A 24,837-nucleotide genomic window follows, 5' to 3' on the forward strand; every position below is an offset into this window, starting at 1 on the left:
GGTCCTCTTTCTGACTTTCCCCCTCAATGTCAAGACATTTCTTCAATGACCTAAGAATACTAAAATATTTTCAAAGATTAGAAGATCTGTGTCAGGAAGGTACTCCAAAACCGTAATATCATTATGCTAATTTTTTTTTTTTTTTTTACTTTTGTGCAGGTCTAGTGAAACTGATGCATATCAGCAACCTTAACTACCATGGGTGGAGATCATGTGTCATGTCTTTCAACTAAAGTGCAAGGTGTACCTGACCTAATGGTCACCATTAGGACTGGGTTTCAGACATTTAGCTCTTCACTCTCAATAATGCCAATTGGATTAGATATAGACAGATAAAGACAGTTTAACAAGATACTTCCAAGCACTCAATTACAATTTCTTTTTTAGAAGAAATTCCAACATAAAATTAGAAATGGCCATTGATTCTTAAATCAAATGACCATTAACAACCAGAACAAACAAAAAACTTACTACAGGCATTCATCTCTGTACTACCGAATGACTTACCTGTCTTCTTAGGTAAATATGTGGCACTGAGGGGGTCTGGTGAGTATTTCTGCTAGTCCCGAACACTCCATGGATTGATTCTGTGACTAGACTCAAACACCAACACAGTCTCTCGAACAAACACACACACACACACACACACACACACACACACACACACACACACAGGTACGCACAAACTTTCAAGGGCTGTAGTGAATAATTTATGTTTGACGGCACACCATACAGTTATGCCCATTCATATCGGCAGCTGCTGAACAGACGGTGGAAAGGTGAGAGGCTTCACTGCAAGGGTGACAAAAGGTGTTGATACATGAGAGAGCAAGAGAAAGATACAGAACAGATGCTCACACATTTACAAAGAAATTCCAGAAGACATTCCGTCACAAACTTTTCAGATAAGTCTGTTAAGTTTTCTTTCTCCATCAAGATCTAGACTGGAATGTAGGATAAAAAATTAAGTGACAAAACAAAAACACACACACAACCATAGACGTAATGATTTGTATACTGTACAAACGATTTCCTACACCAACCTTACCTCTAAACCGACCCATCAGAAAACTTTCTGCACTTTGAGATTTTCAAAACACTTGATTTAGTATGATTTATAAGAAGTTTTCCTCATGGGGACCAAATTTTTTTTCATAATTTACTGATATTATGATCCTTGTGGGGGCATTTGGTAACAAATGAATATTGTAGCGAAAACCAGGCACACACACAAAAACTACAAACAAACAACAACCTATGTATCAGGATAAAAAATAAATATAGAAAAAAGTTTTATATCAAAGAGAGTAAATATTAAATATTAAAGTGCATCTGTGTAGATTAAGTACATTGTTATTTATATGACGTCTCTTTTTTTTTTTTGATCTGTAAATCAAATTTGTTCTTTGTTAATAATTTCATTGCCATAATAGGGAAATATATACAAATATTATGTTATTAGTTGTTTTTAATTATTTGAATCTCATTTATATTCAGAAGCTACTACTTGACCATACTTATATAATATATTAACTTCTACTTTATATAACTTGTTTGTGCTGTGTGCACAACATCGTAAACAGCTATTCTCCAGGATTCTTTAAGAGACGGTGTCCAATATCAGGTAAACATTTGAGCTACTGCGATTAGGAAACAAAGCATCTCTCAATAATAAATGATCAAAACTCTTGGCCGAGTGTGTATGACAACTGATCAGACCAAAGGGACATTTCTTCAAAAGCTACAACCACCTTATAAGAGCCATAGATGACTACACAGATGCAAAGTTAGAGTTCACTTAAAAAAGAGGGATATGGAGTTAATGAACCAATTTTGCTCTAGCTTTCTGAGTCTGATTTTAGTATTTAAAATTAGACTAGCGAACTTGAACAAAATTCATGTTTTAGATTCTTTATATTTTAAAAAGACAGAGCAAAATGTTCTGCCTGAATCTCTACAGCATTTATATATTTAATAACCTCTTATTGGACTTCCCTGAATTAAACAAACTCAGAGAGAATGAGAAAACTCATAAAAAATGATGAAAAAGACAGTAGTTTGTGTGAAAAATCTTTACTGAGAAGACTGTAGTGTGAAGTTACAAAGAATAATAATTAGTGTTCTCATACATAATCATGTTTCTACAAAAATATATTCTAGACCCCCCCCAAAGAAAACGCTAATCGCATTTCAGGAGACAGTACCAAAATATTTCCTCAGATCAGAAAATACAGCCCTCCGTAAAAGGAACCCACCGTCAAAACAGGTACGGATTTTCATATACACATATATTAAAACATTTGACTACAATATTTTAAAATTACATTCCTAAATTACATCATTCATTATTGGCATAACAAAAAAGTTTTACATTAAAAAAAAAAGAAATTAAAAACCTAGCCCCTCAGAAAGCTGTACACCCTAGAAACTACAGCATATGTACTACACAGTAGTGTACAAGTACCTATAAGAACTTTTATCTACCCACTGTTCTCATTGGTGTGGACGGGGGAAAGGCAACACTACTTTTGGAATACAGTAGGGTTTTAAATGTGTATGGGGTGTAATTGCAACGGTGTTATAGCATCTAGTGCTAACATTGCCTTGTCGTCCTACCCTAATTCGTCAGCAACAGCTAATGGCATCTTCACCCAGGTATTATACACCGTCTATGCAAATTCTGAGGTCCTTAATTTGGTATAAAAGAAAAGTCATGCATTTAAAATTAAGTTAAAAAACAAAATTGTCAGTCTTTCAAATGCCATTGCATTTGCTCAGGTTGTTGCACAGGTAGACGCTGGTGGTGTGAAGGTGGTCAGTCAGCATGTAATGGATTCAGTGGAGATACAGTGATTGGTCTTAGCAGGCACAGGTGGTGGTCCCTCGCTCTCTTCTCTCTGTCGTCTCCCTGGGTGTAGAAGCTCTTGAGTGGGAGGTTCCTCTCTCCAGGGCAAGGCTTTCTCGTGGTTCAGTAGTGGTACTAGCAGTAGTGTTCAGATCGTAAGCAAGTCTGGAGTAAAGAGCGGATCCAGAATCGTTCAGGCACGGGGAAATAAAGGCTCAGTCTGTGGACGCAGCAGAGAGCAAAGAAGTGCAATGAACGTAAAGCTCAAAAGTTATTTAATAATATTGGTTTCTTAACACAGATCAAGGATCAATTACACCTGTCATGATAAGGACATTTTATCTGACAAACTGAATCTTAGAAAGATTTATTCACTTTAAATTTAAATAAACAAATAAAAACTATGATTTCCTCACACATTTATGTACAGTACGTTGTAGAATGTCATTAACAATGTTGTAAACATCAATAAAACAATTATAATTTAAATTCTACATTAAAAATGACAATTTTAAATCTCTTTTTGGTCTTAGCTCATTTTAATTTTACACTATAGTTTAGTAATGATAAATAAATTAATAAATAAGTAAAAATAAATAAATAATAATATTAAAATGGATGGAGACCAAAATACTAATTTTTAAAGACAGGAGATGAGAAAATTTATCCAATGTTATTATTACTACAATTATTATTATTATTATTATTATTATTATTATTGAAGCAGTCTCCTCTGTCTTTACAAAATATATATTCACACTGTAGTTTGTATAAGCCGGCCTTCCTGTACATAACATAATAATAATAATAATAATGTTATTATTATTATTAGTAGTAGTATTAAAGTTGTCTCCAACTGAAATTCTAGAGAAATCTACATATGTTCTCTTATTTCTTTGCATGTCATTAACATTGTTAGGATTTCAATCCTATATATAATGACCTGTACAAACCAAAGAAATTTGGAATCACTCAAAATATGAAAAATTGAACCCAAAGCACATCGTGATTATTATGCACAATATGAAAACCTGATCCATTTTTAAATGAATATCTCTCAGAGGACCTCCAAACACACTACTGCACCGAACACACACATACATATAGATCTGCATTTCAAATACTGAGAAAAAAATCCTACTTTGGAAAGCAATGATCAATGTTTTCTCAAATTCTAGCAATAGGGCTAGTTACAATATGACTATTGGAATAACAATTTATGCTAATTGGGAACAGAAAATAATTACCTCCATTGCTCAGGATATTGCCTGCTTTTGGCTTAGTCTTCAGATTGTTCTCTAGGAACGTCCTTTAAACAAACAATTGGCAGATTATTCAAACCTCACCGGCATTAATGAATATTAATAAAGGAATAGAATCTACATTAAATTAAACTTTCTTACGTTTGATCTCCTTCTAGGGACTTCTGGATCTCCTGAAGCACACCTGTGTTAGAGCAAGATGTGATTCAAACAAGTACTCGCAAATCACTAAGAGTCCAGCAAACACCATCCTCACTGGAATTGCTTGTAAAGTACTCAGAAATGAGCTCTTCTTATAAACAACAAATCATCCTAATATCTTTTGCACAGATATTAATATGGCAGTATTATTGTGCAGGCAGATGGAAGTGTTACAGATCATGCACACACGTCTGCACAGGCCAGGCCACGATTAATCATACAGCATGTTTAGATTATTGTTTTAGGCCAATTGCATGTCACAAAACATACACAGCAATGCTCTGAGGTGTTACACATCTAAACTCCTTCAGAATATCCTGTCTAACTGCTGAATCCTCATGTACTCACTCTCATCGTTGAGCAAAGCATGCTCCATTACTTGTCTAGCAGAATTCTCTGGAACACACAAGCACACTGATTAGTTGGGCTAAAGCTTGCAAATGCTTTAAAGAGGAGTTATAAATACAATCCATAATTGTTGCAACAGTGTTGTTTTAGTATTGTTTATGTATATTTGAATGTTTTATATATTTTGAATTAGCTTTTATTTTAATATCCAATATCCAAGGCAACATTTCTAATTTTCATTTAATGTTTACATTTCAATGAACAAAAACAATTTTTAATAGATTTAGTTACCAATAACAACTCTTGATGACTCAAATTATCTAATAAAATATAATTAAACAATGGGTCTCATCATACTCTCATTTACTAACTGTGTGTATAGAACTTTCTTTCTAAATTTTATTCTAAACTTACCCAAAGAAAGAAAGAAAGAAAGAAAGAAAGAAAGAAAGAAAGAAAGAAAGAAAGAAAGAAAGAAAGAAAGAAAGAAAGAGAGAAAGAAAGAGAGAAAGAAAGAAAGAAAGAGAGAAAGAAAGAAAGAGAGAAAGAAAGAAAAAGAAAGAGAGAAAGAAAGAAAGAAAGAAAGAGAAAGAAAGAAAGAGAGAAAGAAAGAAAGAAAGAGAGAGAGAGAGAGAGAGAGAGAGAGAGAGAGAGAGAGAGAGAGAGAGAGAGAGAGAGAGAGAGAGAGAGAGAGAGAGAGAGAGAGAGAGAGAGAGAGAGAGAGAGAGAGAGAGAGAGAGAGATGCTGAGAATGCCAAAAGGAAAGGGTGTGCAGAAAGCCCTTATATGGTTTGGCAGTTTTATGCAAATTACTAACCTCGGGCATAGGGTAGCCCATTTAGAATATTCAAAATGAATTAATATTAGAACGAGGTTAAGAACAAATTCATGTGCATATGCACGTGTTGTGAATGAGGTAGAATTTCTTTGTGAAAAAAGTTCTCCTGTACGTGTAAAAACTAATAATCCAGACAATAATTAGTGAATGAGACCCAATGCTCTCCAATGCACATGATACAACTCCTACTTTTCGACGGAATACTTGATCGTCATTGGTCAGTAGCAGTTTGTCTAATAACATGCACAAAACTCAAAATTATGATATTTCTGAGAGCAGGCTGTATTATACTATATGATACCAGTATGTATGTATATATACCAGTATATATGCCAGTATATATGCTTGGTGCTTTTATGAGTTTATGAGCTTTTAGCAAAATTCCAAGAATATGTATAAGAATATTCCAAGAATACTGGTATATGTGATACCAGTATGTATGTATATATACCAGTATATATGCCAGTATATATGCTTGGTGCTTTTATGAGTTTATGAGCTTTTAGCAAAATTCCAAGAATTAATGTGGCACCGTTTCATCAATTATGGATTGTCTAAGCATGGACAGAAGTCTTTTGTATGAGTGACTTATGGGAATAAAATGGGGAAGCATTCAACAAAGCACTAAGAACATGCATGTTTTAGGGTTGGTTGGATGCTTAGTTTGCACAATTCACACAGATCTAAAAAAAAGAAAAAGAAAAGAAAAAGCAAACTGAATCTCACCATAGCGATCACTCTCCGTTTTGAAATTTCTGGAAACACCGAACAAACAATCATCAATATAAAAACACTTATTAATCTTTGACAACAGGAAAGGAATAATGAATTCTGAACTATTACACAACTACACACACCTGTGTTCAGTAGGCACTCCATCTGGCTGGTCCTTGTGGACGGGACTTGATGGCGTCTTGGGCCTCATTTGTAGGGGAGCCTCAACCAGACAGCGTGGTTCCACCACCAAGCGGGTGGAGAGAGAAAACCGCTCAAACTCAGATGGGGAGATCAGGTAGAAACCTAAAATATGACCAGACAGGCAGTTTCAGAGTAGATTCATGCTTTAACATAAGTGAGTAAATGCACTGTGTGCATGTAAGAGTTAGCATTTCCTACCTTGGCCATATTTGGTGAAAACACAAGATGCGATTCCACTGACGTCTTCTCTTCGTATGCAAGGATAGTGGACCAGCATTTTGATGGAGGGCAGAGAGATGACATGTAGCTCACCCTGATTGGTCAGCACCACCAGGCTGCTCTCCAGCTGTTCATCGGTCCGAGAGCCAAACCAAGCCACGCCCACACGGCGCACACGAGAGCCGTCAACTGCTGTCAGCTTCAGCTTTGACTTACTGCTCACTTTAGGCAGGGTAAACAGCTGTGCACACACAAATGTGGTAAGACACACAATCTATGTTGGCAATGGGCGAAAAATAAATTGTGTCGTGCAAATTCTCACCTTAAATTGCTCCTCTGACACAACCAATAGATTGTGCGAACCATGCATTTCAGGACTGCGTGCCAGATCATGGGCCACCTCCAAGGGCTCGGGCAGAGGGGAGCCCTTGCCATCCAAGACCACCAAACCAACCACTGGAGCACGATGCATCAACTGAATCTCTTTAGCTGGGGATGAAGAAGCACTTTTTTTTATAGAAGATCTGTTTATGTAAGCAGGGTTTTGTGCACACTACTGTTCAAAATTTTGGGGTCAGTGAGATTTTATAATTTATGCTATCAAAAACACAGTAATATTAAGAAATATTTTTACAATTATATACTGTTTTCTATTTTAATATATTTTAAAATGTGCTTTATTCCTGGGATACAAAATTGAACTTTCAGAAGCCATTAGCCTTCAGCGTCACATGATCCTTCAGAAATCATTCTAATATGCTGATTTTGTGTTAAAGAAACATTTTGTATTATAATCAATCTTGAAAATAGTTGTGTGGCTTAATTGTGTGGAAACGATGATCATTTTTTCAGGATTGAAAAAATCCTGATGGAGAGAAAGTTCAAAAGAGCAGCAATTATTTATTTTTTTAAATAGAAATCTTTTGTAACATTGTAAATGTCTTTTACTGTCACATTTGGTCAATTAAATGAGTTCTTGTTAGGGATGTCCCGATCAGGATTTTTATGCCCGTGATCCGATCCGAGTCAATGAATATTGAGTATCTGCTGATATCTAGTCCAAATCCGATACTTGTATCCAATGTATACATGGACATATAGAGAGTTTCTCAGAGGCTCAAATGTAAAAAAAATTATATCTATCACTACAGAGTATTTTTTTATATATATACACAGACACACACTATACACTAGTATCTGTTATAACATCTGTTATAATGGTGGACATCGCAAACAGACTGTGTGGTCACAATTATGAATATGGGACCACTGATATAAACTTCTTATATTTTATATGTACAATAAGCAGAATAATTGCAACAAAAATAAAAAAAAGTGGATTTAAGGTTAGAAAGCATGAAGCTCACGGCGTCAGAATGCCAGTCTGTCAGTCAAGTCCAAAGCAAGACGCAACCCATAGCAATGCTTTATGGCAACGACGTCTCTCAGACAGTCTGACGACAGATAAAAATAAACAGTAAATAAATGACTTTCGAGTGATTCGATATGGCTGAACAACCCACTTGAAGGTGCATACCGACACCTACGTGACAGCAGACGTAAAATAACTGATCGGGCTTAGGATAGCCCATACCGATCAGTTAAAAAAATGCTTAATCAGCCCTGATATCGATCTTTGAGATTGGCTCGGGACATCCGTAGTTCTTGCCAAATAAAAGTATTAATTTAAAAAAAAAAAAAAAAAATATATATATATATATATATATATATATATATATATATATATATATATATATATATATATATATATATATATATATATATATATATATATATATATATATATATATATATATATATATATATATATATATATATATATATATATATATATAAAAACTCAGTGATTTTACCAAGTTTAAATGTATTGTTAAGTGAAGTAGAGTGCCAAAACGCCCTTAAAGGGATAGTTCACCCAAAAATGAAAATTCTGTCATTAATTACTCACCCTCATGTTGTTTTAAACACGCAAGACTTTTGTTCATCTACAGAACACAAATGAAGATCTTTTAATGAAATATGAGAGCTTTCTGTCCCTCCATTGATAGCTACACAACTGCTACTTTGCCGCTTTACAAAGTTCATAAAGAGATCATAAAACTAATCCATATAAATTGAACGGTTTTAGTCCAAATTTTCTGACTCGATCGCTTGATATGATAAACAGATTTAATTTAGGCTTTTATTTACATATAAACATTGATCTCTTTATGAACTTTTTGAAGCGTCAATGTGGTAATTGCGTAGCTGTCAATGGAGTCTCAGATTTCATCAAAAAGATTGTCATTTGTGTTCTGTAGATGAACAAACGTCTTACGGGTTTGGAACGACATGAGGGTGAGTAATTAATGACAGAATTTTCATTTTTGGGTGAACCATCCCTTTAACTGTGGTGAAATAACTAACACAAAACCTTAGTGTTCATTACTTTTATAAAACATCAGCAAATATCACTCTAAAAATATCTATGTTCGTTAAATGCATTTATTAAATGATTAATATGTCGGTTCATCTGCTTCAAAGTTGAAGAGCTCTTAAAATGTCATTTATACACCATGTTCTTTTTACCTGCATGAGCCACTACTGGATCCTCTGCCCTTCGTTCCAGTGATGGCACACGGAGGACATACGCAAAGACAGCTCCGCCATTGGTTCCTGCCCACAGTGAGGGTGTACTGTGAGAACCTGAGGAAAAGAGAGAGGCAGCTGATGAAGATCTTCTGCTAGTCTAAGAGGATACATTGGGAATACTAACCCTAAATTTAATTATCAACGATAATTAAAAAACACTGTGGTACTCACTATCACTGACAAACGTATCTGCGAAGTAGAGTGTTCTGACGAGGCCCGTAAAGGAGTCGTCAGAAGAACGGGCTTCGATCTTTCTCTGTACAGGAGCCAACTCCATCTCCTGCAGAGCTTCGGCCTCCAGCCTGGCATTGATCTCCTGCAGCTGTAGAAACATTATTAATATTCACTATCAAGCCAGAACCACCGTTTCAACAACTCCAAAGTATGCAACGCTAATCGCTACCAAAATAACTGCATGCATGATGCCTAGTCACATGTTCATTTGACTGCTGAATAGCTAAAGCACTAGAGAAGAAGAGAGCTGATACACACTTTGGCTGCGTTGTTAGTGTGGTGTTTTCGCATGGAGACCCGGCTGCGGCGAATCCTACGGAAGGACTGTCGAAGGGACTTTTTGATGGACTTGACACGTGACAACGGCCCCTCCAAGGCCATCTGATCACTGGGGTTTAGGGTGCACCTGCAAACAGACAACAAACAACTATTAGCATTCTTCTCAAGAGGAAAAAAAAACACATCTGATGGAATTTATAATTGTAATGACCTTAAATAGGTCTAATGGTCTTAATAATCTTGATCTTAACAGTTTAATCTAAAGACTTGTTCTCATAAATAAAAGGCTTTATATAACTTTTACTGACAATTAAAATGTTTAGCTACATACAGATTTTTTAAAAATCTAAAACTAACAAAAAGTAACTTTTTTGTGTCACATATCAAGTCAAAAAAGGTGGCAATTTTGAAAAACACTAAAAATAAATATGACAGATTTTTTTTTCATACATTCATACTTAGCAAGGACACATTAAATTGATCAAAAGTAACAGTAAATACATTTATAATTTTACAAAAGAGTTCAATTTAAAATAAGGGCTGTTCTTTTGAACTTTCTATTTATCAAAGAATCCAAAAAAAAAAAATTAAGCAGCACAACTGTTTTCAACATTCATATTAGAGTGATTTCAAAAGGATCATGTAACACTGAAGAGTGTCTGTACTGGAGTAACGATGCTGAAAATGCAGCTTTGCCATCACAGGAATAAACTACATAAAATAAAAAAATTAGAAATAATGAAAAGCCAGACTATCATATGATTAGTGAATCAGACTATGAGCAAATTTTCCACTGACGCATTTAGCATGATAAAAATATACAATGGTGACAAACACTATAGCTATAATAAAGACTTCCCTTTTTGAAGGGAACATCTTTAGACAATTGTGGTGATCACATCAGGCTTTATATTTCAGGTTATTTTTGAGGATATTCCTTAATGTTCATTTGTATCCCCCAACAGTCACTTGTATTAACAGTGACAGATACTAATAAAACTGGAATGCTTTTTTAAATGGTTTTCTTCTCACTTGACAAAGACGTTATTCCTCTGATGGTAGTCATATAGGCCAAAGCCATGGCTGGTACCGAATGCAACCAGTTTCCACTCTGAGTGCAGAGCGATTGCCGTGACCACAGCGGGCGGCTGGCACTGCACCAGGGCGAAGGGCTGAAAGCCTGGAGGGAACAGCACCGGCTCCTCCCGCACGTCTAGACGCGCTTGGCCCTTCCAGCGGAAGCCCTCCTGACCCTGCAGCAGGTCCACCACTGTAGCCTCAACCATCTGCTCGGCAGCCTCATCGTTCAGCTCCATAACCAGAATCTGAGTGGGAGGAATGAAAAATGACATTTCCTCAAAACTCTCTGATTGAAGCAGATGAAAAAAAACATCAATATCTCAACTTCTGCAAACACATTTCCTCAAAGCAGAGTGCACACTTTATTCGTTCTTACAGCACAATCCATAGAGGGTGATAAGAGCTTTGGGTAGCGTTCTGCCAGCACATCAGCATAACTGTACTGAAACCTCTCAGTAGTTCAGTGAAAGGGCAGAGCTATTGATCCTGAAGAGTGGTTTTTAACCGAGCTCATCTCATTTCCTAATGGCAGACATGATGTGTAGTAGACTGTTAATAAGCTGCTAAATCAGAGCGCTTTAGTCGAGTTCTCTCTCATGATTAATTATCAGCAGCGACCAAAATGTATGAGAAATCAGATGGTCAGAGGTCAAAGTTTAAGGTCAGTATTTTTTTTTTTAAAGTAATAACTGAACAAAAGTAACCATTTTAGCATTGTTTGTTTTAATGCTGTGTGTGAACCGAGTCAGTCATCTCTTAAACTCCCATATGCGAACTCACTTGTCCTGCAGTTCCAGCCACTGTCAGATATCCACTGTATTTACACAGATGGATCTTCTGAATGCCAAGCCGAGGGTCGTCGCTATATGGGTCAAAGCAGCCCACCTGATATATTGAAACATAATAAACACTGAATCAAATGTTTGATGAAAACTGTAAACAGCTGTGCTAATAATAGGATGTTGATTGTGAGTGGTAATGCTTGTTTTAGGTGAGACAGACCTTGCGGAACGGAGGCCACTCTCCCTCACTGCCCTGGTTCATGTTGTCATTTGGGTCGGCATCTGTGTGGAAGACTCCCGCCGTGCTGAGCTTGTACATGGGGTAAAGACAGACCCCTGAGGCGTCCCAGAAACGTACCGTGCCATCTTCGTGCCTTTCAAGAGGAAAAGGGTTACATTTAACATGAAAGGTAAGATTCATTTTTAATAATCAGTTCCTCATTCCCTCCAGGTGAAACCAGTACAGCATTTCAGAACATTTTTCCTTGTTATTCCTCGTTTCCATGAGAAGGGAAAACCCAACTATATTAAGCAAATATTTAAACAGGGTCCAAGTACCAAATGAGAGTAACAATTAGCTTTGAAACAGATTTACTGTAATGATACTCAATTTTTAGGAACTGTGAAATAACGCATGATTTAATTTGCAAAGTAAGAACAAGAATCTGCTCTTCCCTGTTTTTGTTATCTGATGAAAGTTATGCGAGTGAAACAAAACAGATATAAACAGTGCAACAAGTTTTTTTGTACAGTTTTGGTTTCAGTGAAGTGTTTATTCTAAGAGTAACTACTATTCAAAGGTTTAGGTAAGTTAGTTTGTTTGTTGTTGAAAGAAATTAACACTTATTCAGCAAGGATACATTAAATTGATAAAAGTTTTTAAAGATATTTCAATTTCAAATAAATGCCGTTCTTTTGAACGTTCTATTCATCAAAGAATCCTGAAAAAAATTATTTTCACAAAAATATTAAGCAGCACAACCATTTTACATATAAAATAATACATAACCCCAAAATAATTTTAATAGAACAATTTTTGAAGGATCATTCTTAAACATTCTTCATTTTGACAGGGTTTATAATTATGAAGAGAACAATTCTGCATATTTTACAGGTCGAAACTTTACAAGGAAACCAGTGAATTCAAGACTAAGATCACACCAAGACCGACAGCGTTACATCACACACATCTACTCACCCCGTGAGGAGCAGGTCTCTCTGGGGAGGGTCTGGGGCAAGATTCTGACCTCCATTTATAGGCCAAGGCTACAAAAAGACAGATATGAAAACTGAATAGTTGTCCATGGTGCTGTAAACCATCACAGCAAAACTTTATAATGGCAGTGAATGGAGGACGAGATTTTGAAAAAAGCCCAAAAAAGGTTTAATAAAGGCCTTCTGAAGTACACCTAGTTATTTTAGTTTTTAAAGTTTTAAATATGGATATTATATGGATTACTTTTAAGATGGATGGATGCACTTTTTTGGACTTCAAAATCAGAACCGCCATTCACTACCATTATAAAGCTTGAAAGAGCAATGATATTTTTTAATATAACTAGGGTTAGGAAAAGAAAAAAGAAAGTCATATACACCTAGGATGGCTTGAGGTTGAGAAAATCATGGGATAATTTAAATTCTTGGGTGAACTACCCCTTTAACCCAGAAAATGACAGTAGGCTTTATGCCCAGCTCCACTACTTCCTGAACTTCAGCCAGCTCCTTTGTTTCCTGTCTGCCATTATTGGACAAACTGATTAATCCAGGTGTGTCTGATTATTGTTGTTGTGACTACTGAGGTCAGGCACACCTGGATTAATCAGTTTGTCCAATAATGGCAGACAGGAAACAAACGAGCTGGCTGAAGTTCAGGAAGTAGTGGAGCTGGGCATAAAGCCTATTCAAAGCATTTCATGTGAGTATTCTCTTCCTGGTGAGTTGTTTTACTCAGTAACATGCAATGAGCTTAATATTTCTGTACTTGTGCAAGCATATTCTTGCTTACCTTCTTAGAGTAGTGTGTGCTCTGCTGGGCTCCCGCAGCGTGCACTCTTTCCCACAGTTTGAGTGGGATGGAGGAGACGTGGTGCGAGCAGGTAATGGCTGAACAGTGTAATGGCACCAGGTAAGGCGTCTGGATGACGGGCCACCCCTCAGTCTGCAGATCCACCACCACAAGTTCTTCCTCCACCAAAACCACAAGAGCGCTTGGCTCACCTGCAACAAAGACACATTTAGACCACTTAGAGGAAGTGTGCTGGCTGCAGCTCAGCTAATATGTTTAAATAGATGTAGAAAAAAGCATGTAAAAGGAACCAAAACAGTGTGTTTGACATATTTTAAAGAGGAAAAGAACAATGAGTCTCTCTACCTCTGTGGTTCTCTCCCTCGCGAATGACGAAGAAGTCGATAATACGTGAGGTGAAGTCCAGCGCCTCGTGGGTTTTGCTGTGGATGACGGAGATGCAGTGTCTGTCCCCGTAACTGGCCCTCGGCATCCCTCCGCTGAAGATGAGGAATGGGGGACTGGGAGGAGAGGACAGAAGACACATTATTTTGGATAAGAGTTTACTAAATGATAAATCCCCTTTGGATCTTCCAAAACTTTCCAAATATTTTGATGAAAAGAGAGAACAATAAAACAACATGAAATGAAAGGACGGCATAATAAAAAGGGCTAGAGATTAGTGGTTAAAGAAAAATCAGATAGAGGATCTTAATGTAGAGTGGAAGTTAAATATTAACCCAACCGTGTGAGTCATGGAGAAGCATTCTGTGGTAATGACACCACAAGCAAACACACCTGTCTCACCGTCAGTGAACACTCACAGTACTGTCAAATAAAGAATATACAAGACTCACCCTTGTTTTGATGGCAGCTGTATAATTTTGGATATGGCCTTGCAGGGGAAGGCACCTGTGTGGAGATGTAGCTCATTTAAGGACAGATAGCTCAATATGAATACATTTGACAAGTCAAAGATGCAGGCTTTGTTCCAAAATCTAATGATCTGCCTAATATGACACCATTTTAGGAACCAAAAGGTAGGCAACAAAATTATCACCATTAAAGATGCCTTGTTTAGGTCAAATTCTAATTAAACTTAATTAAATATAATTGTATTGTTTTATTATTTATATTCTTCAAAGAATCCTGAAAAAGGATCACAGTTTCCACAAATATATTACAGTATAAGGATCATGTGACACTGAAGACTGGAGTAATGGCTCTAAAAATTAAGTTTTGCCATCACACCGAAGTCATTCCGGTAAAGCAATCTTACCATATGGAATCTCCTGTTTCTCAGGCTCCGTTTGCGGATCCTCACCAGTGACTGTCCACTGGCAGTAGCTCCCATCACTATGGGAACTGAGAATGTTTGCACCATCCTCCATCCACCAAACACTCTCTAGTTGCTACGAAGGACACAAAAAAGGGAAAATTACAGGCCTCCTCTTAGAACGCTTGGTAAGAATTTTGAGTTTCAGAGCTTTATATGCATTATATGGTACCTGTGTGCTGAGAAAGTGTTGTATGGGACGCTGCCGATCCAGATCCCACAGAACCATCAGGCCTCGGCTGTAGCCGATCAGCACCTGCCGTGGGTTGAGCGGGTTCTCATGCAGAGCTTCAACACACTCCAGATTCCTGCGGCCAACATAATCCTCTGGAACTCTGGGAAAGTAGCGGTGAACAGATCAGCGATCACAAAGAGTCACTATAACAGTCATCTCAGGCATGCGAAAATGTTGCATTATACCATTCCAGAGAAACTATTTGAAGAATGTTGCAGCGTGTGTGTATATAGTCAAAGATTATATATAGAACTGCAAGTCACAGAACAAAGAAAAGTATATTAAATATGCTCATTTTAGTTCTTGTCTTTAAATACAGTGCTCATATGCAAAGTGACCAAACATTTATTTAACACTATTTTGGGAAAGATAAAAGACAGAAACATTAAATATGTTACATTAAACATTAAAGACAGTTTTAAGATAAATATGCAATTTAGTATGGACAAATTCAACATTTAAAAGGCAGCAAGTGTGTTATTTATAAAGAATAATACATATTACTGAAAATAATTATAATAATATGCACAGGTGTATGTGGCTTTACATGAATTCCTAAATCTGACCAATGTGACGTCTGACCTGTTCTGTACATCCTCCACGCTTATGTTGTTCTCCTCCAGTTCTCTGAAGCCTGGCACTTCTACAACAAACACGTGTCCTCCCTCCGTGCCCAGCAGCAGCAGCTCACCCGACGAGTGTGCCAGGACGGCCGTGACCCGCGTCACGCTGGGAGGGGCGCTGTCACATCACAAGAGGGTCAAAATGAAAGCGCTAGCGATTTGTTTTGTACCCCAGTTACACTTAGATTAGACACTGGATAGACAGTAAGACTAGACTGCTGGCTTATTTTTAGGTCATATATACTTTTTAGTTCCAATGCATTATAGACGTTTTTCCTCATAAATAATTGTAACCAGTTGCAACCTGTTTTTAAAGAGCAGTTGCAATAATTTTTAAACATGAAATATGAAATAGAGCATTATCTATTCATCCATCATCTACATACACACATATATATATATACAGTGGTGGCCAGAACGGTACGATTTTTTATTGTTTTTAAAAAAGTGTCTTCTGCTCACCAAGGCTTCATTTATTTGATCCAAAATACAGCAAAAACAGTAATATTGTGAAATATTTTTACAATTTAAAATAACTGTTTTCTATTTGACTGTATATTTAAAATGCAAACACAAAAGCTTTCTATTTCAGATAAATGCTGTTCTTTTGAACGTTCTATTCATCAAAGAATCCTGAAAAGAAATTGCATGCAACCGCTTTCAACATTGATGATAATAATAATAATAATAATAAATATTTCTTGAGCAGCAAATCGGCATATTAGAATGATTTCTGAAAGATCATGTGACACTGAAGACTGGAGTAATGATGCTGAAAATTCAGCTTTGATCACAGGAATAAATTACATTTTAAAATATATTCAAATAGAAAACAGTTATTTTAAATTGTAAAAATATTTTCACAATATTACTGTTCTTGCTGTATTTTGAATCAAATAAATGAAGAATTGGTGAGCAGAAGAGACTTCTTTTTAAACATTAAAAAGATCTTACCGTTCTAATAATTTTGGCCATTCTGGTGTGTTTGTGTATATATATATATAAAATGACATCACAGCTACTTTGAATCATGGAAGTCACCTGACAGCACTATGTATGTATTCGGGGCACAAGTGAGTATCAGTAGTGTCTGGATCAGTGTGACTAAGTGCTCATGTCTCATTCTTTGGGTGTGTGTGAATAACCATCCGAGTGCATTAAAAATAAATCTTAAAACATGATCATATTAGATTGCGGTGAGTATGTAGGTGTGGGTTCTTGACTCACCCAGGTGGACCAGAGAGAGTGAAACGTCCCATCTCAAGCAGCTCGGACATGCTGTTATGTCCACGAAGCGTCCACATGTGCAGACTGTTGTCATCCAGTAATGTGACAAACTCCAACTGCAAAAATAAAGTAAAAATAAAATACAGGCATAAATCAGAATTGAAGTAAAATTAAGTGCCTTTATTTGCAAAACAAAACTTGTAAAGAAATAAATAAGGTATTCAATTCACTGTGAATTATCCAAAAAATTGTTTGCCTGTCTGTCTATCTATCTGTAGTATCCATCTATCCATTGTATCTATCATATCTATCTATCATGTTTTGTGTTAAAATAATATATACAGTTCTTAATATAAAATGTCTCATACCATGGCATAATATTTTGCTGATATCTTGAAATAGCAACCTCACCCAAAACCACTAATTACTCATTGGAAGCCAAATCCCAAAGACTGGAATGAAGTCCAAATTAACATGCACAAAAAAACAAAAAAAATGTCTACGTGAGATCAAACTGTGAATATACGGATTAAAGTTCAGTGCTGTACCTGGTTTGGCAGGAAGTGCACCTGTGTAACTGCCGCATTCTCGTCGTGAAGTCCCATGAACTCCACACCTGGAGCTCCGTACCTGAGAACTGGTTAAGGAAACACATGGCAAACACACAGCACAGAATACTGAAACAACTTGGTTTTGTGGGGTTTAAAAGTCAATCAGAAGCAAATCATTAGGTGCACAAGCGCATAGCACTGAAACTTGTTAGGATTTTCAAAGATCAACCTAAAAGTGATCGGGCAAACCAAACCAGAGACTTGAAAATCTGAGGGATGGTAGTACTTCCACTTCTTTGGACTCTCAAAGTCAATTAGTATCTTTTTGGATAGCTATACCAGGGTCATTTAGAAAACAGGCATGGCTAAGTCTACCCAAAAGCCTGTCAGTCCTAAACAAAAACTGAGAACTAACTTTGCGAAATTAGGTGAGCATGTGCGACATATGACTCAAAAGAAGCATGCAAACTTTTATGGAGATTGGCCAAAAGGCAGCGCTATAACTATTAAAAAGGTGTAAAATGCTATATTTCTATGGCAAATCACGATATGCCTGAAAATGGTCTTTTCATCTCTGATTTATGTAGAACTCCACAAAATTAGGTGAGCACATGTGATGTATGATTCTAAAGAAGCATGCAAACTTTTATATAAAATTGGGCCATAGGTGGTGCGTTAATAGAATAATGCATAATAGAAATCAAAATAAATCAAATGTATATAAAAAAAAAAACAGGCATGTAATGTTGGCCAAATACAAGTTACTCATTTCTATTTCCTCTTCAGTAAATGACTAACAGAGAAAATTGCGCAATAGTATGGGAAAAAATGTTTCATGAACATGCGTTCTCAGCTCTACGCACTAATATAAACTGTTCCGCCTTTCAAAGTACCTGCATGATGGGTGTGTACGATTGAGCCACTATGAGAACAGCCACGCAATGAGCAACGGGAAATCTCATCATATCAAACTGTAGTCACTCTGCCCTGAGGATTTAGAGACAGGGGAATGGAATGTGACTGAGTGGGATAATTTTAGTTATGCACAGACCAAATAACCCAAAGTTGTTGTAGGATACAGTTTGATTGCTCCTGATCTGGTACCGATGGCCAGGAGCTCCAGGCTGGGGCTGAATCCCAGAGCGCTGGGCTGATGGGGGAAGCCATGTTCTACAGTCTAAAGACAGGACAGAAATGAGAATGAAATGTCACATATATAGAGATGAACACACCAAGACTCTATTGTACATAATCAAGGGCTCTGGTATAAGTGGACTACATGGGCAGCTAACATTTTAAGACATCATAGTCATACATAGTCTGTTCCAAAATGAAACATATTTAGGGAGCACAATAGCGCTGCCTTTTAAGACGTCTAATTTTGAGCAAATTATATAGCAGCATCGCATGTATCCTCCACAGAGAAGGCACAGTTTTACAAATTGTTACAAAAAGCTTAGGGTGGGGAAATCCATCCAAAATGTAGGGTTGCATGATCGATTGGAATAACAACAAAATCACATGGCCCAGTGTGATTATCAAATTGTAAAGGCTGCGATTTAATTAAATATAAAAGAGTTTAAGAGTGAAACACTGCTAAGTTCGTTTACATGCTCTGTTGTTTTCAGTGTCTCCGAGCAGCTCGGTTCACAGTAAATGCTGCTCCGCATTTGAACTCATTGAGTTTGGGTCACTTATAATATGCATTTAGGAACGTAACGTGCGCCAACCATCTTCCTAAACTTGTAATGAGAAGCGCTTATAAACTGGCTGCTGTTAAGAAAAGAGAACTGAGGTTTTTTTCAGGGTTGGAGAGTACTGTAAAACACAATTATTATTATTATATTATTTTTATTTTACAGTGAAATTGCGATATTCCTTTTGTTTTATTATATTTTAATTTAGTAGTAATAATAATAATTATTTTATTTTACAATAGAATTACATTTAATCCTATTATTAATTCATAGTCATATTTATATACAAATCACAAAAATTTGGGCCAAATTTCACAGCCCTTCAAACAAGCACAGCAAACCCATGAGCTTTACAAATAACGAATAAGGTATTTTAAATCTGGGACGACTAAAATGTAAAAAAATTTGTTTGTTAATTATAATAAAAAGGATGGATGCACCCCAATATTGTGTATGTGTAGTTGAATCTCCCACATGCTTTGTGTGAGGAATGCTATTTCTATGACATACAGAGTTTCCCGCCTATCTAGACAGAAGACTTTCCGTCACTTAGGAAACAAAAGAAAGCAAGGAATAAATAAAATGGCACTAAACTGCTCAAAAATAAAACTTGTGTGTGTAACAGCAAAACAAACTTTCTACAGAAGATGTGGGCTTGATCACCTTGTTGAACTGATAGAGATCCTGTTTGTGCTTGTCCCTCTGAGACTCATGCCCGTGACGCCTGAACCTCTTCATCGTCCCTGGACGAGCAGGGACCTCACGCTGCCCTCTCTCACGGTTTCTCCTCAGCCACCTGACAAGAAAGGAAGGATAAAGGGCTAATCAGACAAAAATAAAACCAAACAATATGCTTATGAATAGCGATGATGGCAACAAAAAGGAATAATCAAGACTTAAAGCAGTAGTCCACCCAAAAAATCTAAAATTCTGTCAGCATTTACTGCTCTTTACAGCCGTGGTCACCATTCAGTTTCATTGTATGCTGCAAAGGAGCATTTTGCTGAACTTCATCTTTTGTGTTTAGGGCAACAAATTCAGCCATACAGGTTAGGAATGACATGAGGAAAGCAAATTATGGCCATTTTTATTTTTGGGTAAACTACACCTTTAAAAAACACACACACGCACACACAAATTGAAGCATTACAAAGGGTGGACAACTCAAACAGACTTTCTAAAGGGTTATGTGTGTATTCCACTGAAAAAACAATGGATCTGATAGGATCAGGAATTTCAAGGGATGGCTTGTGGGCTGTTTAACTGAAACTCCACCCCCCCCTCACCCCGATTTCTGTCTTTCGCTCTCTCTGCCCAGCCCCCGCAGGGAGATCGCGGACCTCTGCAGTCCTGACTGAAGCAGCTTTTGTTCTGAGCTGAACGCTATAACAAACCCTCCCCTCATCTGAGCAAACAGCACCTGATGAAAACACCTGTTGCTCTGGGGAAGCCGAATCAGAATGAGACTCTTTTAAATGGACAGAGAAAGGAGGGGTGCTACCTGCTTTCCATTAAAGAGACCACTCAGACTATAACAATACACAATAACCTGTGAATGGACGGCAGTTTCTCTCACCCAGAGCTTGAAACAGTTTGTAATTGTTGTGGGTGAAAACAGAAAGATGCCTTTGGCTATTTTGCTTCTTTTACAGACCATTACGAACGATACCATAACCAATGCAAGCATCCTTATTACTATGATAACTTTCCACAATGCCTTAGCATTGTTTGCACAGGCAAGTACATCACACATTTTCTTCAGGTTGGATTTTTTTTAATGAAATTAGGGGCTAATATCAAGTTACCACAATTTTAGGGCATAATACACCACCATTCAAAAGTTTGGGGTCAGTACATTTTAAAAAATGTGATCAAATGTGACAGTAAAGGCATTTATAATATTGCGAATAAATGCTGTTTATTCAAGTATCACTGTTTCCACACACAAAAAAAAAAAAAAAATTCCTGCATTGATAAGAAATATTTCTTGAGCACCACATCAGCATATAAGAGTGATTTCTGAAGGATCATGTGACACTAAAGACTGGAGTAATGATGCTGAAAAATCAGCTTTGCCATCACAAAAATCAATCAACTTTTATGGTTACCGTTGTACATTTTAATAAGGGAAAGCAGTGCTAACAAATGTGTGTACACACAAAACACACCAGCAATTCTGAAGGGAAAAGGTGAGGCTACCGGGACACAGCCAAAGAAAACAAGAAGAAAACAAACACTGAGTCAGAGTCTATGATATTGATTATTGACAGTAAAAAAAACAGCATCAGAGTGACATATTCGGGTAATGTTTACGTCACATCACACTAGAACTCCCCTGAGAGCGTGTCTAGACAAGAATAATTTATCACACTTTCTAGAGGTGATCACATCAGCATATCAACAGGAAGAGGGGACCCTTTCCCCATCAATCCTTTCCAAACATAACCTTCTCAGTGAGTCAGTTGCCCTGCTCGGCTCAGACACATATTTCTGTGATTATCACCACTATTAGCCAAGAACGTTTAGTCATCAAGCATGTGGCTACAAATGCTTCCAGAGAAGGGAAAGAGCTCTGATTTCCTTATTTTTAGGACCAGAAATCCAAGGGTAACAGGACCATGAAGGAACCAGCCAAGAAACCAAACCAAAAAAAAAAAGAGAGAGTCTGTAAAGCTTAGCTTAAGGGACAATGGTAAAGTGGGAGGTCTTCTACTTAAGAGTAAGCTAGGCTTTATGAGGGAAAACTCTCAGCGGGAGAGCTGGAATGGAGTGAAGGAGGGAGAAAAGCAGCGATTCATTCAGAAGAACTAAAGAGGCCAGCGAGTCCAAAATAATCTCTGAGCAACATATTGATCATTGGGACTCCTTCATGAAGCAGCTTCAGTGAATTTTGCTCTCTGAGATCAATTTTACACCTCCATCCATTTAATCCTGAGTTAATTAGAGGTAAAAAAAAAATAAACGGCGGATTGTTTTGAATCCTGCTGGGAGGAATTATGGCGGAGGTGCATGTGAGGGCATTGATGTGGGAGTAGTGGCTCTAGCTCGCCTAAATTAGAGGTAGGAGGCATGTGTGGAGAGTTCATAGACTAAGGAGAATTGGTATGTGGAACTAAGCAGCCGAGCAAACAAAGAAACACTCACTGTAATCAGCTCAAACATACAGACGCACTGGAATATAAAATGGCGTGATACATTAGCAAAGGAAGTAAGAATTGATTAGCTCTAAAACAGAGGCATTCATTTAATGTATAGAAAGAATCAACTTAAAGGTGTCATATTATGAATTTTTATTATTATTTTAATATGTTTTTTGAGGTTCACTTACAATGGTAAAACGTTTTTTGCACACACACAATTTTCTAGTACATTCATTCTGACCCTCGGTCTGAAATGACCCGTTTTGTCAGTTGAAGTCTTGTCAGTAAACGGCCACTGTTATGATTGGCTATTGTCAATGCATAGCAAACACGCCCACTCACTATTGCACGCGAGTAAGTGTTTTGAAAACATTATCCATATAAAAAGCATTATTAAATAAATCATTCACTTGCGGTTTGTGATGCAGCTACTGTCACTGTCAGATACAGTTGGCTGCTTCATCTTTTAACAAAAGTTTCTTTGCGAACTGAGCCTCATTTACAAAACAAAATGCTCAGAACAAACATAATTCTCTGACGTGATCCGGGACATCATTCAAATAAACCATCCACTTGTTTCCGACGCTGGGATCCTTCTGAAGTTTGTACAGAGACGCAAAGAGCGGTTTAAACTGGACTCAAAGCAAACGTTCTTTCACTCTTCCATTTGTCCTGTCGTCGACAGATTCAAGTGCGCGGAGTATGTCAGAAACTGAACGCACCGTTGTACACTATCCAGTGTAGACACGTCAGTGTCAGTGATTATAATGGGTTCGATTTGCTTTTGACTCACATCCAGCGTAGGCAAATGTCAGCCGTTAAGCGACATATGCAAATGTATGTGTGCCTGTGTAACGTCACAGTAACCCAATATCAGAACGAGCCATTTTCGGAGCTTGATTAAATAAATGCTTTTTTTTTATAATGAGGAGGATGTTCTAAGTTATGAAATGATGTTTTAATGGTTCAAAGACCTATATAATTAAAAGACCAATGCAAATATGATTTCTCAAGTCATGACCCCTTTAAGGCAGAATTATAAAGTCCATTGTAAAACTAGATTTTTATATTTTTTCAATAACGAGCAGGACACAAAATAAATGTTAATTTCAGGTTGGGCAAAGCCATAGTTTTGTGGAATTATTAAAATAATACAATTATTAAATAATTATTAAAAATATTTTATAATATACTAATAATAATAATTATTATTATTACGTTAACTTTTATATTAAAAAAAAAGAATAAAAATTAACATAACATTACTTCACGCCAAGGAAAGTTAGTTACAAACTAGGCCTAACTAAGGCCCCATCCACACTACTGCGTTTTAGTTTAGAAACGGAGAATTAAAACGAATATGATCTCCGTCCACACCAGCGTTTTAGCTGCGTATTAGAATTGATCTCTGTCCACATTAAAACGACTGAAAACGCGGATCACGTGACCATTAACCAACACTGGGCATGCGCGTGCCGGTGTAAACCTAGAGACTTTCAAACATAGACTGTAAAAAAATGCTTTCAAACATCAAAATGTCATTTATTAATATGTATTTGTGTCAAAATGACATATAAACATCTTTTCTATTTTGCCTGGAAACGCTTCCAACACACTTGCGTGTCGCATGAAAAATAGGCGTCGGTTCTATTTCTAGCATGCACGCGTTTACCGCGCGATCCGCGCCTGAAACACAGCAGTTTCTTACTGTAAGAAACTGTTCCAGCGGGTGAAGTTTACTGGTACTGAATATTACCTGTGTATACTCCATGACTGATGACACCCAATCATAGAGCCGAGCGTGAGCCTCATCGTTTCTAAAGTCCTCCGTTTTGACCCGTCCACACTAAAACGCCCTCCGGAGATTCAAAACGAAAAACGGGTCGGCAGCGTTTCTAAACTTCTCCGTTTTGGGTCTCCGTTTTTGCCGTTTTAGTGTGGACGACGGGAGGTGCAAACGTAGCAAAAGGTCTCCGTTTTTAAACGAAAACGCAGTAGTGTGGACGGGGCCTAACTAACCATGTTTACTAACTGAAAAGGGGTCTATACTAAGCCCCTTAATAAATATGAAACTAACATCCTAAATTTAAAACAGATCTCACCAATGGCTGGTGCAACCCTATACCCTGGTCCCTTCTACAATGAAAGTATAATGAGGATTTTAAGGGCCTGCTTTATCAACTGTAAGTTGAAAATAATAATTCGAATTGCTTAGAAAAGTGAAAGCTCACATCTCCTTAGCAAGTCACATGATTTGAGGCATCATTCATGTCAGTATCACAAAAAGTGTGGAACAAGTTATGCCCAGTCCTATCCGTAGTTACAGGGCTTGTTTAAATATCCACTGAGAGAAAACAAAAAAAGC

General features: G+C 37.0%; 1 protein-coding gene across 3 annotated transcripts in view; it reads right to left on the reverse strand.

Annotated features, from left to right (window-relative positions):
- Positions 1-2,564: 2,564 nt before the first annotated feature.
- llgl2 (LLGL scribble cell polarity complex component 2) overlaps positions 2,565-24,837 on the reverse strand; it is a 29,011-nt gene continuing 6,738 nt past the window's right edge. For 2 of the 3 annotated variants that reach the window (XM_079851771.1, XM_079851772.1), the window contains exons 2-26: positions 19,996-20,128; positions 18,715-18,812; positions 17,633-17,714; positions 17,085-17,200; positions 15,817-15,975; positions 15,172-15,334; positions 14,943-15,075; positions 14,521-14,575; positions 14,030-14,184; positions 13,664-13,875; positions 12,857-12,924; positions 11,879-12,032; positions 11,657-11,761; positions 10,829-11,121; positions 9,776-9,923; positions 9,455-9,605; positions 9,221-9,337; positions 6,954-7,120; positions 6,611-6,872; positions 6,352-6,514; positions 6,221-6,249; positions 4,657-4,704; positions 4,249-4,291; positions 4,093-4,154; positions 2,565-3,065 (exon numbers count right to left, since the gene is read on the reverse strand). In XM_079851771.1, coding sequence (XP_079707897.1) covers positions 3,061-3,065; positions 4,093-4,154; positions 4,249-4,291; positions 4,657-4,704; positions 6,221-6,249; positions 6,352-6,514; positions 6,611-6,872; positions 6,954-7,120; positions 9,221-9,337; positions 9,455-9,605; positions 9,776-9,923; positions 10,829-11,121; positions 11,657-11,761; positions 11,879-12,032; positions 12,857-12,924; positions 13,664-13,875; positions 14,030-14,184; positions 14,521-14,575; positions 14,943-15,075; positions 15,172-15,334; positions 15,817-15,975; positions 17,085-17,200; positions 17,633-17,714; positions 18,715-18,812; positions 19,996-20,070 — 3,063 coding nt within the window. In that variant the 5' untranslated portion in view covers positions 20,071-20,128 and the 3' untranslated portion in view covers positions 2,565-3,060. The remainder of the gene's footprint in view (positions 3,066-4,092; positions 4,155-4,248; positions 4,292-4,656; positions 4,705-6,220; positions 6,250-6,351; positions 6,515-6,610; positions 6,873-6,953; positions 7,121-9,220; positions 9,338-9,454; positions 9,606-9,775; positions 9,924-10,828; positions 11,122-11,656; positions 11,762-11,878; positions 12,033-12,856; positions 12,925-13,663; positions 13,876-14,029; positions 14,185-14,520; positions 14,576-14,942; positions 15,076-15,171; positions 15,335-15,816; positions 15,976-17,084; positions 17,201-17,632; positions 17,715-18,714; positions 18,813-19,995; positions 20,129-24,837) is intronic. The other variant, XM_079851773.1, reaches the window with a different exon arrangement.

Source organism: Squalius cephalus, assembly GCF_949319135.1.
Source record: "Squalius cephalus genome assembly, chromosome: 19".
In the NCBI taxonomy this organism is placed as follows: Eukaryota; Metazoa; Chordata; class Actinopteri; order Cypriniformes; family Leuciscidae; genus Squalius; species Squalius cephalus.